The sequence below is a fragment of the Onychostruthus taczanowskii genome, unplaced genomic scaffold, assembly GCF_017590055.1.
Source record: "Onychostruthus taczanowskii isolate IOZ18803 unplaced genomic scaffold, ASM1759005v1 scaffold1, whole genome shotgun sequence".
NCBI classification, from domain to species: Eukaryota; Metazoa; Chordata; class Aves; order Passeriformes; family Passeridae; genus Onychostruthus; species Onychostruthus taczanowskii.
This window is the reverse complement of record NW_024496525.1, coordinates 31,415,141-31,433,919: the sequence shown is the minus strand read 5'-3', so window position 1 is coordinate 31,433,919 and position 18,779 is coordinate 31,415,141. Positions and strand designations below refer to the sequence as shown.

General features: G+C 36.2%; 1 protein-coding gene across 6 annotated transcripts in view; it reads left to right on the top strand.

The window, feature by feature from the left end:
• Nucleotides 1-18,779, top strand: part of PPP1R13B (protein phosphatase 1 regulatory subunit 13B) — a 70,331-nt gene that overhangs the window by 8,337 nt on the left and 43,215 nt on the right. For 4 of the 6 annotated variants that reach the window (XM_041422103.1, XM_041422017.1, XM_041421931.1 and 1 more), the window contains exon 2: nucleotides 17,737-17,884. In XM_041422103.1, the coding sequence (XP_041278037.1) occupies nucleotides 17,737-17,884 (148 nt within the window). Of the gene's footprint in view, nucleotides 1-5,223; nucleotides 5,300-5,750; nucleotides 5,950-17,736; nucleotides 17,885-18,779 lie in introns of those variants that run through there. The other 2 variants (XM_041422263.1, XM_041422185.1) reach the window with 2 other exon arrangements.

The window sequence follows — 18,779 nt, the reverse complement described above, 5'->3', positions numbered from 1 at the left end:
AATAGCTGAGAATTGTTCTGAGTTCCTGTATTAGATGAAAAAAGTAGACAGAGCTGCATTAACATGTGGACAAAAGTCTTGCCTACATTGCTCTCAAAGGAAAAGAAACAGAATGGTTTGAGACTGGCAGAGTTTACCACAGCCATTAAGTACAGGCTTACCTGCTTAATTTTATTTGAGTTTCTCTAAGAAGCTGGGCAAAGTCTATGTTTATAGTAACAGGTACAGTTTAAGTTGAGAAGACATACTTTGAATGCATTTTCACATGAGAAAATCCTTTTCTAATCCTGTTTCCTAATGCAATTTGTCTAATTTATATTTCAAGTCAGTGCTGCACCTGTTGGTATTCTTACTGCTGCTCTGCAGATGATACTTTCAACATACTATGGTACTTTCAACATCATTCAACTTTTTATTTTCTTACCTCCTCCTCCTTCCCCCATGCTTACTACTTTATAAACAAACACACTTTAGAAAGCATATCTGACTATTTTCTGAAATCTTAACCAAGGTGGTGGTCGAAATCTGTCCTGAATTTATTCTACCTAGGCAGAGGGTTTTTCAAATGACTTAAATCCCAAACATTGTCATAATATGTCTTTAATAAATGTTACTGGTATCTCAGTCACTTCCTTTGAAAAGATAAAATGTAAGGAGAGGATATTTTCACATTGTTATGGTACAATTGATATCTGTAAAATGGTTGATAGGCTGTGTTTCATGGAGAGAATAATGTGGTAGCCAGAGCATAAACCATGTCATGGTGTGGACAGCATAGGAAACTAGTATCCCTAACAAGTTTAAACAGTTCAACCAGTGGTTATTTGACAGAAACGGTAACCCACTGACAGCTTAACTAACTTGTTTGGGCATCTGAGAAAGCATCTGTGAAGCCATTGCTTACAAATCCTACAAGATAGTTTTTATACTACATGGGTATGTTAGATATCTGATTTATTCAAATATATGTGTCAAAGTAGTCAAACCTAGTTCTTAGTGTTAAAGCTGCTATTCAGATCTGTCCACAGAGAAGTGGTTAGATTTTACTGCTGTGTACTTAAAATGCAAGTTCTTGGAACTGAAATTTTGAATGATTTTTCAGGCTAGTGAACGGGTTAATTACTATTCAGGAACCAAACAGTTGGACTTTAGGTATGTTTTGGGAGATGGCTGAGTTCTTGAAACAGTGTCTTGTAAAAATAAACTATGAAACTCTTCTCTGTGTGCAGCCTCATCTCTGCGTGCAGCCCTGAATGTCTCAGCATGCCTGATGCTTAATTTCCTAATGTACTGTTTTATTGTCCCAAGTCATCTAAGTTTCAGTCAATTTTAGCTGCAAGTCTGAATCACATACTTCTGATTGTGGAAAAAAGATCTGTAATGGTTGACCTCCTTTACACTTCTAAATCATGTCAGGTTCAATGCAATCATTTTAAAACCATATCACATGGATTTGAGTCTATTCTAGCCCATGCCACTTGGGAATCTTTTCAGTCCTTCTTCTGAATAGTTTTTTTGGTCTACTAATAGTACAGTGTAGCTGTCATTTTATTGTTATTTATTAACACTTCAGCAAGGGCTTGTTAGATATGGGAAGGTGCTATACATATCCAGGCTTTACAGTCAAACAAATAAATTTAAAGTCTTGTTTGCAGTGCTCTCTTCCTGCCGAATTCCTGGCTGCAGTACTTTATTTTTACCTTTTCCCCTCACTCCGAGATGGTGGAGAGCAATAGTATTTGTTTTTGTCAAAGTGATAGGAGGTAAAGTCGTGAAGGAGGTTAAATCAGTTTAAATTCTGAAAAACTGTTCTGTTTACCTCAGTGTGATTTTGAAATCCAGTTCAATACTTACATTGGAATAATTTAATTTATATATCAAGTATTTTAGTTTTGCTTATTTTTAGCTAAACATAAAGTACTTTTGAATTGGATCCACTTTGCTGAGTACCAACCTCTAGAATATTTTGATAGAGGAATTCTTGTGTTTATGGTTCAAAATTATAACCTGAAAAAGCACTTTAAGGGACATAAAGGACACATTACATCAGAGGATTTACTGTACAGTGTTTCTAATATGGTATTTTTGTGTCTCTGGATGTTTCGTAACATTCAACCTGAAAAATCTTTGATTTGAGTCTTCAAGGCATTGCTGGATTTACCCACATTTGCTGCTGCTCCCTTCCCCCAGCTATCTGAAGCTACCTAATACTGCTCAGTTCTGAAGAACTGAGAAGCTTTGACACAAAATTACAAGGAAGCTTGATTTAGAGCGTGCATGTAGTTGCCCTTATCTTTTCTGAGCAGGAAAAAGCTTTTGGTCAGCTTTTTCTTATTATCTCTCCAATGATTTAGAAATTTTTCAAGCACTGAGGTTTCAGCAGCCTCTTTTCTTCCAGTGCTCAGGGGTGAGTGTTCTGATGTGTCTGAATTTGTCTTCCTCCCCCACCACACCTGAAGTGGGGAGCAAAGTCTTTCAGTGATTCTTCTTGTTAAGTAGTGCATTTCTCTTGAGACGAGATGTGTTCAAATATGTGAAAGAAAGCAAAAATAGGAATGTTTTCATGTAGATTTGTATGGTTTTATATATCAGTGTCTGTAGTCATAATGGAATAAACATTCTGGTTTCCTGTGGGCTTAGGGGTGCCACTGTGTTTCTAACATCTTTTGGAGAGCAGATTGTAAAATCCCTTCCATTCATTCCAGCCTCATATGGGAAAAAGGAAAAACCCCAAAACTCATTCTCTGGGTAGGTTATTGAGTGTACAGTTGTTAGTGTAATGGAACATCATGTTTTTACCTCATGCAATAGGCTTAAGAAATGCATAAATCTTGCCTGTCAGTTTACTGAGGTGAAGGGATATGTAAACCTAGGTACCTGTCTCATTAAGTGTTATTAATTTATAATGATCTGTGAAAATATTGATTTTGTTGTTATTGTTGATGGGGTTTTGGTTTTATGTTTGTTTTCCCAGTATGATCCATGGATTTTTGCTTGATCCTGCTGTAGAAACAGAAAGAGAATACATACAAAAAACCCCAAGGTGTTTGGGTTTTTAAAAGTCTTGGATGCAAATTATAAGAAGTTAATTTTCATCTAGATGTAATATTAAGGTGTCTGTTTAGATTCATTTTCCACAAATGTAGAAAAGCTTAGCTTAGAGAGCTTCTGTGCAATCATGCATATTTGTAGTTAAGCATGTTTAAATAAATTGTACATTTGCACATTCAGCATTTACAATTTGGCTTATATAGCAAGAGAAGTGACAATAGCAAAAGAGTAAATAAAATAGGCTGGCAAAGTGACACAAAAGTTACTAAAAGAAATAAGCAAACAATTAATTTAAAGTTATTGCTACCCTGCATGCAGTATGGTGTTACATTCCTTCTGAACTCTTGCTTTTCTTCTTACTTGCTCATTACTACTCTAAGTGTTCTTAGCTGCTCACATCTACCAGTTTTGTTCTCTATAGCTTTATTTTTCTCTAGCTACTTTTCAGTAGTTTTCCATTTTGTATAGGCGTTTGATGCAAAGTTGTATACATTTTAGAGAATTAGACTTCTGAATTTTCCTTTATATCCTTTTTTCCTACATCATTCCATGTAGTTTTCAGAGATCACGAGTGTGTGTTAATATTGAAGTACTTCAGTGGGATTACAGGCTGCAATTACTTTCCTGCTGAGTGATTTACATAGTCTGCAGGTGTATAGATTTGTTACATATGAGCCTTGTCATGCAGAGCAAGACTTGTTGGCTTTTTTTTTTTTTGCATTTAATGTTGGAAAACAGCTTATGTCAGTGAAATAGTGCATGTATCTTACCTCCTTCATTTAGAATATTCACAACTTCTTGACATTTTAGTGAGAAAAATCCCCTTCTTTCTTTAATTTAGGATTTTGGGGCTGATACATTAAGCAACCAGAGACTGGTGTTCTTATCTCCACATATAGCCTAGATTTGTATTTACCTATCTGACAGTAGCACTTCTAAAGCAGCCAAATGCCTGCAGTGGATCAGGTACTCAGTGTGGAGATGGTTCTTTCATAGACCATAAGGGGCTACTCTGTGTTTGTATTGGTTTTATTATTTATCTGATTTAACAAATTACACACAGATGTTTTCAGTTATTTCAGGAGGGAATGACAGGATGAAAGGGAAATTCAGTGACACATGTTTATTTTAGTTCCTATTCTTCTTTTGAAAGAACCCAGTTATCCAATAGATAGGACAGGCTTTAGTGTTTCATCCTCCCATAATACTGCTGGTGTGCATGTCTGTCTTGCCTTCCTAAGTAAGGTTTTTGTAAGTTTGGGGGGCAGTTTAGAAGAATTCAGACCATAGCTGTGGTTGAAAGAGTGGCACAGTATGTGTTAAAACAGGCCCAGCTTTTCCTCTCAAATATTTATTCATGTGATAGTTTGTTTTTCTGGCAGATCAAGATACAATCTGGTTTTGGAGAACAACCAGATTAGATTTTTTCCATCCTTCCTAAAGCAAAACAACCCTTCCCGTATAAGAAATAACCTTGAGTTTCTCATTTATTTAAAATGTTCTTAGTTGCTAACAGGTTAATTTTTTTTTAAAGTTGCAGCATTTTAAACATCTACTATTCTACCAATGATATTCTCAATAAATCTCTCAACATGGTACATGTTTGCTGTGCAGGAAGGAAGAATACTGCATGGGATCAGAATGTTTTTGTTAGTGACAAATTGTGTTATGGAGGGACAGTACTGATCCTGAATGTGGAAGCACATTAAATAAAGTTCATTTGCTTTGTCTGCTCTGCTACTGCTGGTAGGGAAGGGTAAAATAAAAATGCTGTGGCTCACAGGCAAAGTTGAGAGCTCCATACTTTTCTGTTCTTGCTGTTAATGTGCAATGTGCTACACAAAATGTGGCTCATAGCTCTGAGAGAGGTGAGTTGTGTGATTCTGCTGATATTTCATAGTATGGATCAGTTCGTTTGGATTTATTTTTGTTTTGTTTTTACCCTTGAGTCCCTCCTCTCTCCATTTGCTCTGGGAAGGGAATGGATCAAGCTGCAGAATTATGCTTTGCTCCTGCAGTTGTAGAGTAAAGGCTAAATGCCCTGTTGGTGCTGTTGCACTGCCTGTTCCCCACGCCCGAGTCCTGTATGGTGCTGACAGGAAAGATGATAAACATTTGCTGTCCCTTGACATGATGAGACAGTCAGAAACATAGTTTACAGTTTATATTCTCTGCTGCTTGAATTATGTTCAACAAGAAGACAGACTTTGCCAAGAATGGAGTAGTGCCTGAACTACAGTATTTTTAGGTATGTGGTGTTGTTTTTAAGCTGGTTGTTCCACTTAAATATTTTTTTTTCATTTAAGAAAATGTGTCATGGAAATGTCTTTTGACAATTGTTAGGATCATTTGCTCTTAGGACTTCTGCTCCTGTCATTGCCCCTTCAACAGGAAAATCACTTCAGTGTCTTTTGAGACAGTCAGAGCCTTACATGTGAATTTATTTAAGATAAATACTTACTGCTTGTCATTATTATAATAGCAACAAAGACTACTATTGCACAATGAGAGGATAGCAGAACTCCTGTACTGCAACCTTGCCTAATTAGGTGAAACTTGATCTAGCCTATCTTGTTCCTGTCACAACTGTGGCCTGTCTTGTTTCTTTAGAACATCTTATCACTGCTCGTCATTACTGCCTCAATTCATGTGCCAGTAGACCAAAAATACTCCATTTAAGTAGTTTTTCACTGTAGTTGTTGCACAGAAACTGTTATTAGGTTTTAGCTTTACACAACGTTTTTATATTCACTGCTATTTACAACTGTCCACATGAAGAATATTTTAAGGATGGTTCTTCAGAATATTGTAAAAGCATCAAAAGGGAAATCTTGGCTACCAAAAAAGACTGGACTTAAATCTAAACAGTGGACCAAGGACAGAATTATAAAAAAGAAGGTGGGACAACATTGTTTTTTTGTTTATTTGCTGTAATCTTAAGCAGTTTTGGATTTCTTTTTGTAAAACCAAACAGTGACTCTTTATAGTGGATTAGAGTGTGTGTGTGTGTGTGTGTGTGTGTGTATGTGAGAGAGAGAGATTTTTACTTGAACAGAGGGGATTTTTGCCTTATATGAGTTTCTTCTGTATATAAAATGGCTGAAATTTTTAGTTTTACCTTGCATAGCTTGATTTATTATTATTATTAATTTCCGATTCAACCAAAGTGGACTTCTGAGTATAAAACAGTAGCTTTTAATTTTTAAACCTGCCACCTTAAGACTAAAGAAATGTTTTGGAAAGAGTAATTCCACTCTGATGGAAGGAAAATTCTACTGGTTTGCCTGTTGAATCCCCAAGGATGTATTCAATTTTCATTTACTATTTTTTTACCAAGCCAGATAACATCTTTACATCTCAGATTGAATTGCTGGTATTCCCTGAAAGCAATGCACTAAACAATTAGTATTTTGTTAATACTTCCTGCTTAGTGAAAGAAAGCTATGGTAGTACTTTCTGCATTCACACTATTGAAAATAAAGAAGAAAGAATAGTGCTGGTTCCATTTACAACACTACATATGGTTGTGTGTCTGTAGAATTTGTAGAAATTGTTCCTTGTTTGTAAAATGAAAAAATTAAGATCAGTGCTGCAAATCACCTTTATTATTTGACAAAAAGCACGATCTTTAGTAAAATACCATGTTGATTGGTTTTGTTTTGGTTTGTGGTTTAGATTTTTTGTTTGATGGGGTGTCTTTTTCTTATTTTGTTGAAAGGTTTGTAAAAGAAAAGATACAAATGCCTGTCTTTGTATCCTATGCTTTTTCCATGGGATGATTTTTCAATGCAGTAGGTAGGTCAGGCTTTTCTGGAATTCAGTGGATTTTGGATGACTTTGCTGTAGCTGTTGACAAGGTCAAACACAAGACTGTAGAAACATCAGCACCTCCCTGTCCTTAACCTTGGCCAAAATATTTTTAATAATTTGAGAACATTTGGTTCCATGGTACAAATTCAATGGGACACTTCTGTTATGTGCAGATTTTGAAGATTGTTTTCGTTCAGGAAACTTGACTCAAACCCTCACACTGAGCAGCTCTGCTCTTCACCTTTGCCTGGTGTTGTCAGACTGAGCTTTGTTTCCAAGTAAATTGCAGTGTTGCCAATTCCAATATACAAAAAAAAAAAAAAAACTTGAATGGGACTTCGCTCCATATTCCCACCTAATAAAAATAAAATACAAATTTTTTTTTTGTCATTCTGTCATTTATAATTTATTTATAATCTGGTTGTGTTGTTTATAATCTGGTTCTGGAGTCTTGGTGGAGGGTGTCCTTTTGTGTAGAGTTTGAGGTTCAGGGGGTTTTGTGTGTGTATGGTTTTTTCTGGTTTGGGTTTGCAAGTGGTTTTTTTTTTGTTTGTGTGTGGTTTTTTGGTTTGGGTGTTTTTTTTTTTTTTTTTTAACCTTTCATTTTAGTGAACACAACTTTTTTTTTCCCCCTGATTTTCCAGCTGGGATTATTATGTAATAAAAGGATCTCTGAAGCTGAGTCATCTTGAATTCATTTAGTTTTGGTTTTAATTTATTGCCAGTTCACCCGTGTGTACTGCGAATTTTACAGCACCACAGTTATGTTGTTCTTCAAGCACATCTTCCTTAATGATTTGGGGAATTAAATATTTAAGAGTATTTTTAACATCTTATTCATATCTCATCACTTGATGAAATGGAATGGGCAGCTTATACTTTAGGACTGTTTTAGTAAGCTTGTGATGCATTTGAGGTGGGGCATACTGGTTACCCTGTCAGATATGAAGCATTTAGATCTCTGAACATTAGAACTAAGTGATGTGTGGGATGTTGTACAATGAGATGCAGTTGTAGTGCCACAGTGGTTCCTCTTTCCTTTTCCCAAGGTGCTGTGAGGCCACACCTCACCTTATACTGGGGGTCCCCACAAAACTCTGAACCATTACATTTGGAGGACCCTGACCTGAAGATGTGAAAAATAGTGAACTGTGAGCATCATGTTCATATTTTGTTAAATAGAGCTGGTGAAGTTTATGGACAATGGGAAAGATCACTGCACCAGTGCAGCCTTGTTTTGATCTGGAGTCTTGCTGTCCTCCAACCTTCTGACCTTTCCTGTGTATTAGTAATATTTTGTGCATTTGCAAATGCTGCAGGTTTCTGAGAGTTTAGTAGGAATCCATTGTTTAAGGAATCCTCATATTTATAGGCCTTATCAACTTCCAAAATCCTTTATTATAGCTGGGCTATTTGCTAGTTTCTTAAATAAATTAGAATTTTTTTTTACTTTTTAATTAGCATAAAATTTTGAAAGCTGATTTTATTGGTTTGCTTCAAGCTGCTTTAGACAAATCTCATTGCAATTAGGCAGATAGTCCTAGATGAGGTTTGTCATTTGAAGATGCACAGAAAAAAATATTCCACAAGATAGGGTATCCTTAATGAAGAGAGAAAGTATTAAAAAAACCTCTGGAACTTCTTCAGAGGTGCTTGATTTAAAGATCAGTCTTCTGTTCTTGGTTGATAAGACCCATTTGCAATAATCCCGTAAGAAATCGTATAATGTTGATTTGCAAGGTGAGAACTTAAGTATTGAATCGTCATGAACATTGTAAACATCAGCTGATCAGAGCAGGAAATCTTTCCAGAAGAGTCTCCAGCTTCCACCTTTTAATGATAATTGTGTATATTGTGAAAAGATAGCATATAGCCCACTGTCTTTTAAACAGTGAAAGAAAGCAAAATTTCCGAGCCTTGTTTTGGGGAGAATAAAAGTCCATTTTTAATCTGTGTTGCCTGATGGAGAAACGTTATCAGCCAGAACTCGTTAGTGTACCTAGAATTATCCCTGTGTTCCAAAGTCTCTTACATGGTAACTGGTGTCTTGACAGTCCTTTGGTAGAATTATTTGTGTCAAGGAGCAACAACAAGATCTCTTGCTGTTCCTCCAGATGTAGCAATTTAGGAATCAAGCCAAAAGATAATATGATGCAGGGATGTTGAACTCATTCTGTAGCAAGTGCCAAATTATATTTTCCACTAGAAAACATCACAAGAGGCATGTTTTATAGATTTCTCTAACTTCAGGCTGTGTTGCTTTAGCTGATGATGATAAATATTGCACTTGGACAGCTATTCTTCTAAAATAGCAGTTTTATATGTAATGCAATCTTTGTTTTTTTTCACTTGTCCCTTTTAAGCTGTACTCATTTTCCCCTGCTGTAGCCAGAAGTTTACTGCCCACCTTTTAAATTTTATGTAAATCTCAGCTCCTGCTTGATTTTAGCAGAACTGTCTGAATCTAAAACAAGGTATTTCAATGTTTTAATAAATAACAAACAGCTCCCCTAAAGATAATGTCTGGTGATCTAGCAGTGGTTCACTCCCATGGATTGACTCTGACTTCTGACATAGCAAAATGTAGTTTAAAATCTGATACAGGATTACAATGCCTAAGTGATGTCGCTCTTCTGTCCTAGGCAGATGCTAGAAACTTAACAATTGTAAGGTCAGTTGTTTTTTTTAGTCCTGTTGATATCTTGCTTCTCACAGCCTGTAGTTTGTGGGTCGTTTTTGTTGTTTACACAAGTGAACTCTTAGTTGCTCTTGTTTTCAGTAGCTATTGTTTTCCTAGAGCTCTGGAAGTCTTTCAGTTAACTGCAGCGAACCTTTCATTTAACAGTGTGTGGATCTGTCTTGCTGATGATAGTTGCTGTCTCCTTCCTTTGGCAGAAATGCTGGCTTATTTCCCTGCCACTGCAGGTGTAAGGGGCTTCAGATTGCAGATCTACAATGATGCTGTAGCTCTTTTTCTGTCAAAGAAAAGAAAGTGTCCTAAGTATCCCTTCAACAAATGAGTACCAGGTAGGTGTAGGTGTTTGAAATAGCCTGAGTCCTGTTGAACAATGGCTGTTGCACATGACAGCTCATGAAAGGGGCAAAGGCAACAATCCTGGAAATCCTGAGAGGAAATCTCTGTGGTTCTGTCAGTTCTTTAACCCTTCACAACATGTAGGCCTTAAACAAAATTTCCCTACATTTTTATAAGATTTTCTTTTAAATCTGTACTTCTACATTTCTAAAAGAGGAGTTAAACTCCTCTATAAGAGGAGTTAAATATTTAATTAAATTATTCCTGCGCTTCAGCAAGATAAGTAATTTTATGCACAACTATTGTCTGACAAGTTCCTGGTTGTGCTTTCTCTGTGGGCAGGTTGTCTATTGCAGAGCATGGTGAAGGTGGATCTCAACATGGATCTTTTTTTTTTTTTTCCAGTGATAGCAAAATAGCAAGTTAATGTAACTAGCACATGAGCTGATACAAAAAAAAAAAAATAGCTTTTGTGAGATAAGTATATTGAAGTAAATTTAGGCAGCATGAACTTTTTAGATTTGATCAAAATCAGAAGTGTTGACCATAAATAATATGACCTTGTTCACATTTTTGAGTAACAGCATGAATGCTTGAGTTTACCAATAGTAAAATTTAAGGTTTTAATGTTTGTTAGTAGCCTATAGCTGAATAAGTTTTTTGTGTCTGAGATTCACTCCCAGTTTTGTGGATTCTTTTGCAGGCCATATGGAGGCAGTTGGCTTCAAATTGGAAAGTGTATTAAGAAACTACTGGTTTCACAAGTCTACATTTTGGCAGAAAATTTTGCTCATTTTTTTATTCTGTGCAAGCTGAAGTCTGTTGGTTGCACCGCCTTTGTGAATTTTACTAATCCAGTCAAAAGCATCACTGGGCTTTAAATTTTGTCCTGAACTCTAAGTTTACACAGCTTGAATGTGAGTAGGATGTGAGGAAAGCTGTTTAGAAATATGGAAATTGATTGCAGTAATTTCTCACCCCATATATGGGGAATGATACAAGAAGATGTTAGAGTAAAGAAATCTTCTGGTAAAAACCACAGTAATTGATAATACATTTGCTGTATGTCCTGACGCTTTAATTTGAATTAAGGCTCATAAACATACTGCAAGAAATTCTTCAAGAGATTTATTTTTTAAAATAACTTCATTCTGAAGATAAATAATTATTGGAAAAAACATGCTGGTGAATAACTTGTTGATTAAATGGATTTGAAATTTTCTTATTAATACAGAGAGGTTAAATTGTTTGATCTTACTACTATTTTTCTGGGGTTTCCACATAATAACATCAGATATTTATTTGGGATTTGTTCCTTCTGAAGTCCCAGTAGTATAAATAGTCATGACTTGAGTCAAGAAAGGATCTTTAGATGGCTTTAATTCAAACAGCTCTGTGGTTATAATTTCATAGTCGGTGGGTTTTTTAAATGTAATTGCTTCAAGTTTTACCTAATGAAGTCTATAATCATAAAAAGGCTGTGTTCCTGCATTGTCTTCCTGCTGCAACAAAAATGAAAGCTCTGCTTTAATGCTTAAATGTACAACTGCAATTTCTGCAAGCGTAGCTGATGGAAGTTTTATATAATAGCATGAATCCCAGGCAAGCAAACTTGCATGAGGTAATTGATAACTTGTAACTTTTTTTCTGACCATTTTACATGCAAAGTTGTGCATATTAATATATCTCATCGCCAAAAGGATGATTTTTGTAAGTTTCACATTTTGATTGCCTCTCATTCTGTAATTTTTCTAGGAGCTGAAATCCTTAGCCTTACTCAAAGTTGTTATTTGATTGATGGGACTAGTACATTTTAGTAAGATACGGGTTTGGAATTTCCACTTAAAACTCTATTGTAGTAGCAAACTCCTGGGACTCCTGAGTTAGCAAAATCAAGGACATAAGTTGTTAAAATTCTTGGGACATGCTGAGATCTGTTATTCTAGAGAGATTCGCTTTGAACAAGTCTTGTCTTCACTGATTGTTCTCATCTCGGAGTTGTAGGCACCGCTAAAAGCTCTGAAATGGCAAAGCACTGCAAGATCATGAATGGATGTTTTGGAACTCTTTGTTAGGGGAAAATGCTTGGTGAGAAGATAATGCCTTCCAGTTACTGTGAAACAGAAGGATTGAAGTTGGCATTTCTATCAGAAATTGTTTTGTACTTTTAAGTTCATAGTGTTTCAGCCTTATATTTTAAATGTCTGTTCAGTGATCTGCTAGGAGAGAAGGGTTTTTTGTTTGGTTTTTTTTTTGTTCATTTACACAGTGAAATTTCTAGGCTGGTTTAAAGATGGAAAAAAAAGTAAAGGGAGAGTCTAATATGACTAAACAGTAGTATGTGACTTTAGCCATATTAAATATCCGGTGTGTTTTTAAATTGCAGTCATCTGTTGGATAATTCTTAAATTGACAAGTTTTTCAAAAAAATTCTCTATTATCTGCTCTGCCTTTAATATCATGTAGACATAATATCATTGAGTCATAAGAGTAATAGCACAAAGAGAAAAATTCATGGTTTTCATTTTCTTGGGATGTAGGAGTGTTTTTTCTTGACCTTTGGGTTTTGCTGGAGTGATCTTGCTTCTAAACTTTGCTCTATATGTCTTTCTTCTTAAAATTCTGGACATAAAATTACTTGTAGGAAAAGTAACGATCTTCAGATCAGATTTTGCCAGGAACTCTGGTTTTGTTTGGAAACGTGGGTTTAAGTTAAAAAAATGGTTATATGGAAAATAAAAGGCCAACTGAATAATTCGCCATCTTCAACCACAGAACTCACTTCCTTTTTTTGTAGTAGAATATGCCAATATTACTGTAAGAAAATAATCTTAAACCTGTTTTCAGTTCTAATGTTTCAGTATGTTCTGAAATAATACTTGTCCGGTTCCTTTCTGATAGCTTAAATACCTCATTTTGGTGTGAATAGGATATCAGGAAATGCCTACTTATATGGACTTTGTTATTTTTACAAGAAATATTATCAACTGCCCGACTTAGTAAATTGGCTTGGGCATAAGGCAATGGAGGTGTGGGTGTACAATTTTTCTTTTCAAGCTGCAGTGTTTTGGGTCTTGGTAGCACGAGGTAACAGCTGAGAGAGATGTAGTTCTTGTCTTCGCAAAAATTGTTAAAGATGATTTAGTTAACTGTATACTTTTTTAATTCACTAGCTGAAGATGAAGAAAAGGTTGGGTTTTTCAGTAAGATTGTAGAAAAATGGTGAGGCAAAGACTTTGTTCAACAGTTGGAATTTTGGCTTTCTAGACCATACCGTAGCTAGGAATCAACATGCTACATCAGCTGTCTTTGGGGTGGCAGTTTAGTTTTATTGCAGTCATAAGTAATTGCACACTGTACTAGGGGAGTGTAACTTAAATAGCAAAACACAAGTAGTGGGGTCAAGGTGGATTCTAGGACAGCCAGACCAAGCTCATTTAGAAGAAAGGCCATTAGACCCATTTGAAGGGTGATTTGTTTCTCTATAGTTGTGTGTAAGGCATTTAGTTGTAACTAGTGGGATCTCTGCTGTGGTAGACAAATTGGATGCATCTCTGTGGCACAGCTCTTGGAATCTTGGTTAGTGATGAAGAAAGCGATGAACTGGATGGTTACAGAAGTCTAAGGAGACAAAACAATATTTATCACCTCATTGGCAGCACTGTGCAGCATATAGACAAGACTTAGACTTGTGTCTGATGTGTTCTTTTAGCCAGAACAGCAAAGGAGGATCTCCAAGGAAAATCATGAGGTTGCTTTGCAGGTGCACATAAGGCATGGTGGACAACACTGAAGAAACCATAAAAACACCTGTTAGTGTTAAAAACACATGGAGAGTAGAAACAGCTGTAAAGGGCCAATTTAACATAAATTTCTTGATAGAGAGTGAAAAGTGATGGGAAAGAAGATTGAAAGTGAAAACAAATAAATTGTGCTTATCAGGACTGATACAGAAAGGCAGCTGGGTAAAGGCTGTAGACATGAAGAGTGATTTTTATTGTGACAGTTTTCATGAGTGAAAAAGGCACACCAGTGAAATGTTGGAAAATGTTTTTTACAAGTTTGCAAACAGAGCATTAGCTGGACCACTTTATGGGAAAACACCTTGTTCTGTTTCACATATGGTACAGGAAAAGCAGAGATAGATCTGAGACAGAAGACTGAGAAAATGGTTTGTGTCAGATAAGTCTACACTACACTCAGGGTGATTAGGTACCTGTGTGTTATGATGAATGAAATCTAGGGAATCATTGGAGAAACGTGGCTAAGGACTGTGTTAGAGCCTTGTAGAACTTGAATTGACAGCTAGGCATTCATAAGAGTCAATTGAAGATTGCTAACATTTCAGTTTCCTTAGCAAGAGATCAGGTCTAGGTAGATAAAACTGTCATCTGTGTGAGTGATGCCTATTGAAATTATTGTAGGTGACATTATTCAACTGCAGAAAGAGGTGAGATAATAAGCAAGGAAAATGTTCTTGTAGGTTTATCCCTGTTTCTATCTCCTTGAGAAACTGCAGGGATGATGAAATGTATCCTTTAAATAATACATGAAGTATGGTTTGAAGAGGGAATGGGTGAAGGGGAGAGGCCATGCTAAGAGCAGTGTGTGCAAGGATGAGACAGGAATCTGTGGGACAGAGAAGATTCAGGTGGAGTACTGATTCTAAGTTCTAGGAGATCATCTGTCAGCTGGGAAGTGAGATGACAGTAGTTTAGAAGCCAGCCTGGGAGGTTTGCTGTAGCTTATTTGGTATGAAAAAGATCTGAAATGTGATGGGATATACTAGAATTTGCATGAAGGGTAAAAAAAAAGAAAAACTGAGTGAAAATAAATGAGAATTTGTGAAAGTTGGAATCAAACCATTGGTTGGGTAGCAGGAACCATAGAGGGAAGTAACAGGTAATACCCATGTGTGTGGTGAAAAGGAAGAAGTGTAAAGTTTGGAGCTTGATGTTTATTGTGGAAAAAAGACATGATTTAGAATCCCTGAGGTCATTTTCTCATGAGTGTTAGGTTGATCCTGTTGTGTGACATTGTGTTCATGTATTAAAAACTGTGAATTGAGAGATCATCAAAGAAATGCTACAATGGTTATGGGCATAATTTTACAAGAGAGGTTTTATTCAGCTGCTCCTATTTAGAAAACAATTTAAAATGAGAAATCCGAGACTTTCGGATTTGTCCTAATCTTTGATGAAGAATGTTTTTTTCATGTAACTGGCTTACTTCAGTGGGTATACTTGGGTATTTCATGTGTATGCTTCACTTTTGTTCCTCAGCAGCAAATTTCCAGGCTCCATCAATGCTTATTTCTATTTTATCACCATGTAGTACCTCTGATTCTTACCCATTCCCACCACAAACAGGGACAGGTATGACTGACTTGAAATTGTAATTAATGTTGCAATGTATATATATAATTAACATTGTAATAATGTTTAATATTTCGAGTCTTGCTGTGTATGTTTCAGGATATTTGTTTTGCAGCACAGTGTTGCTGTTCCTTTAGTATTACTCAACCTGTTAAAAACAAATCCTTACTTAATCAAGTTTCTTTGAGGAGTGTTATGCCAGTTGTTGGCTGCAGCACCTTGCTTCCTCATTAGTGAGATACCTTTCCCTGGGCTGAAACTGTGCCACCCAGCTTTGCAGAGGACAATACTGATGCCCTCTGAGCTGAGGGAGTCAAGTGGTGTGATTGAGGTACAGCAAACTTTGTCCTGGTGTTGCCAAGGGGACTATGAGTTCATGTAGTGCTTGAGATTGGAATTTATGGAGAAGTGACTGAGATAAATAGGATAATCACATCTACAGGGCTCTTCTTTCTCTTTCAGTTTGTCTACAGAAGCAGATATATAATCGTGAAGACATAAAACAAGTTTTCTGGGCTAGTGTTACTTTTACAGGAATAAGGAAATCAAAACATGGAAACCTTGTAAAGTCACATGATGTATATCCTTTCAAACCAAGAAAACAGGTCTTCCACACATGATTATGAGGCAGTAAAGCCAGGGTCATCTGGTACTCTCAAAAAGTTTCAGGAGTTTTGGTTTTATTCTGAAACTGCTATCAAGTGCTATGGGGAAAATGTTTGAAATACTGGCAGTAATAACTTTGTTAAACTGGTGTTATTTAATTTAAGTTACTTAATTTACTTACATATTACACGTTCATTAAATTTAACTGTGGAGGGAAAAGGAGGAAAAAATGTGTTTTCTATTTCCCCTGTGGCTAAAAGAACTATGGGGTTTAAATGGTGCTGAGGAAAACTTTAACTAGGCTTTAAGAAACTTCCTCTTGCAACAGGAATCCTGGATCTCTGGGGTGGATGGCTTAGGGAAGTGGTGGAATTTTCATCATGAAAGGCTTTTCAGAACAGGTTAGACAAGCATCTCTGCAGAGTAATGCAGGTATAGTTTATCTTGCCTGAGGCCAAGAGACTGCATTAGATGACCTCTTAAGGTTTCTTCTAAGCCTGTTGGTTTATGTTCATGTATGTGACTCTTTCTTCTTAAATACGAGGTCAAATTCCAGTAATAGATTCAACATCAGTCACTTGTTATGTAACCACAGTCACTGAATATTGAGACTGTCTGAATCTTCTGTTGGGGGAACAATAATGTTTTGGGCTGTTTACAGTAGGTGGTTACAGGCACTTTCATTATTATCTGTTGGCTGCATCCTGTAGCTTCCTCCAGCTTGTATTATAGCTTTTACCATGGCTTCCTTTATGCTGCTCTTGGAAAAACTCGGGGGTGAATTCTGGTGTGTTTTCAGTTCTGGTTGACTGCTTCTTGTGTTGAAGTGTAGGTACTTGAAAACTTCAGGACACAGCATGCAAACTTGGCAGGCTGAGGGAGAGTAGAAACCTGGACTGAAATAGCCTGGAGGACTGACGAGACTGAGAGCTTGAAGCCTGGGCTTTCTTGGAATTTGTCCTGTGTCTATTTCTAAAGTAGACAGACTGCTCTTACTCAGTATCTAGCTGTTATTAATGTCAGTCTCCAGTCTGGCTGATGTATGTGTCCCACAGATAAAAGTATTATGAATGTTTTTAGGAGTTGCCTATGCAAATTGGAGCACAACTTTTATTTACCTGGAGAGTGCTCATTTAATGAAGAGCTGTTATTAGGCTCTGTATGTGACGCCACATTTTATTTATGGGAAAGATCTGGCAGAACTTTCATTGCAGGTGAAGTTACTAACTTTATCATGTTCTTTAGGGACACTTACAGTATTTTTTGCCTTCTAAAACATGATGTTCTTCTCTCTTTTCCATCCCCTGTTTACAGAACAGTAAACAGTAAACTGTAGTGACAGTATTGTCACTACAGATGGGAATTAAGGTACAGTGAGAATGTATAAAATTATTCATTTAATTTTAAGCAGGAGCTTAGGGTATGGTGTCTTTCAAAGTATTTAGTGCATTTTCAGAATACTTGTCTTTGAGTACATCCCGAAGCTTCTGGTTACTTTGCCAAAGTGTGAATTTATTTTCAACATTTAAATGCTATGATTTCAAGCATCTAACACAACTGAAACTTGTTCCTTTCTTCCCAACCTTATTTTCAGACAGCACTAAAGGATTTCAACTCAAGCTTTTATTAAAAAAAGGGTCAATTCCATGTATTGTCAAAAAAAAAAAAAAAAGAACACAAAGGACTAAATCTTTGTCAAAGTTAGAGGAAATTGAAAACAATTTTGGAATGTGGTAACTAATCCTAGTCATACATTTCCATTTACAGAGGGGAAAAAAATTTACCCATAAACTTGTTTATGTCTCTCTTTTTTTTTATTATTTCTTAATATTCTGCTACTCTTCTTTTTATTTCTTTCAGATGATATTAACTGTGTTTCTGAGCAACAATGAACAGATTCTGACAGAAGTTCCAATTACACCAGAAACAACCTGTCGTGATGTAGTGGAGTTCTGCAAAGAGCCTGGAGAAGGAAGCTGCCATCTGGCTGAAGTATGGCGTGGAAATGGTAAGTAAAATGTTCACTGGAAATGGATTTTAATATGTGCACCAATTATAAAAAAGGAGTGACTTCATCATACTAATTATTTCAATTACATATTGTAATCATTTTCTTCTAGTCTATTAGCCTTTATGCAAAGGATGGTAATTCAAATAATTGTAGAGATTAATGTAATTCTTGACTCTTCTCTGTTTTCTTCCTCAGCATGAAGTACTTGATAAAATGCATGTGTAAGGCCTGATAGTGTTCTGTATTTGTTTTTCTAATAGGATGGAGGATATTTAAATGACAGTAGGGAATCTTGTGATGATATTTTTTCAGTCAGTGGGTGCAGATCACCACCTGCATTCTTTCCAGTCCTATTTCCTCACTTCTAGCATGTGAACACAAGCTGAAATTTAAGAAAGGGTATAGATTATTTTTTCCTTCTGTATCATGAATAGCAGATACTCTTCAGACAGAGTTATGGCAGAATGGGACACAGTTAGTATCTCTCACCTATTCGTGAACATTTGCTCTCAAAGATTTGCCAGCCTCTCTAGGAGCAGGTAGTAGTGTCCATATCCTCTTTGTGTTGCAATTATTATTTCACAGAATCATGAGGCAGGCAGTTCTTTTCAGGAATGTGTAAAAATCCGTGCATGGTAGATTCTGTTTTTAAATGGATTCTTGTAGTTGCATGTAGTACAAACCTCCAGGTTATTGTTTATCAATGTATGGATGGAAGTAGAGTTGGTGGATGGGATAACAAGACATGTTCATAGAATCATAGAATAGGAGCATAGAAGGGTTGGGATTGGGAGGAACTTTAGAGTTCACCTAGTTCCAATCCCCCATTCTTATCTCTTAGTTATTAAAGTGACCCCTACTTAATGTAATTTGTTCTCTATAAGGGCTGATG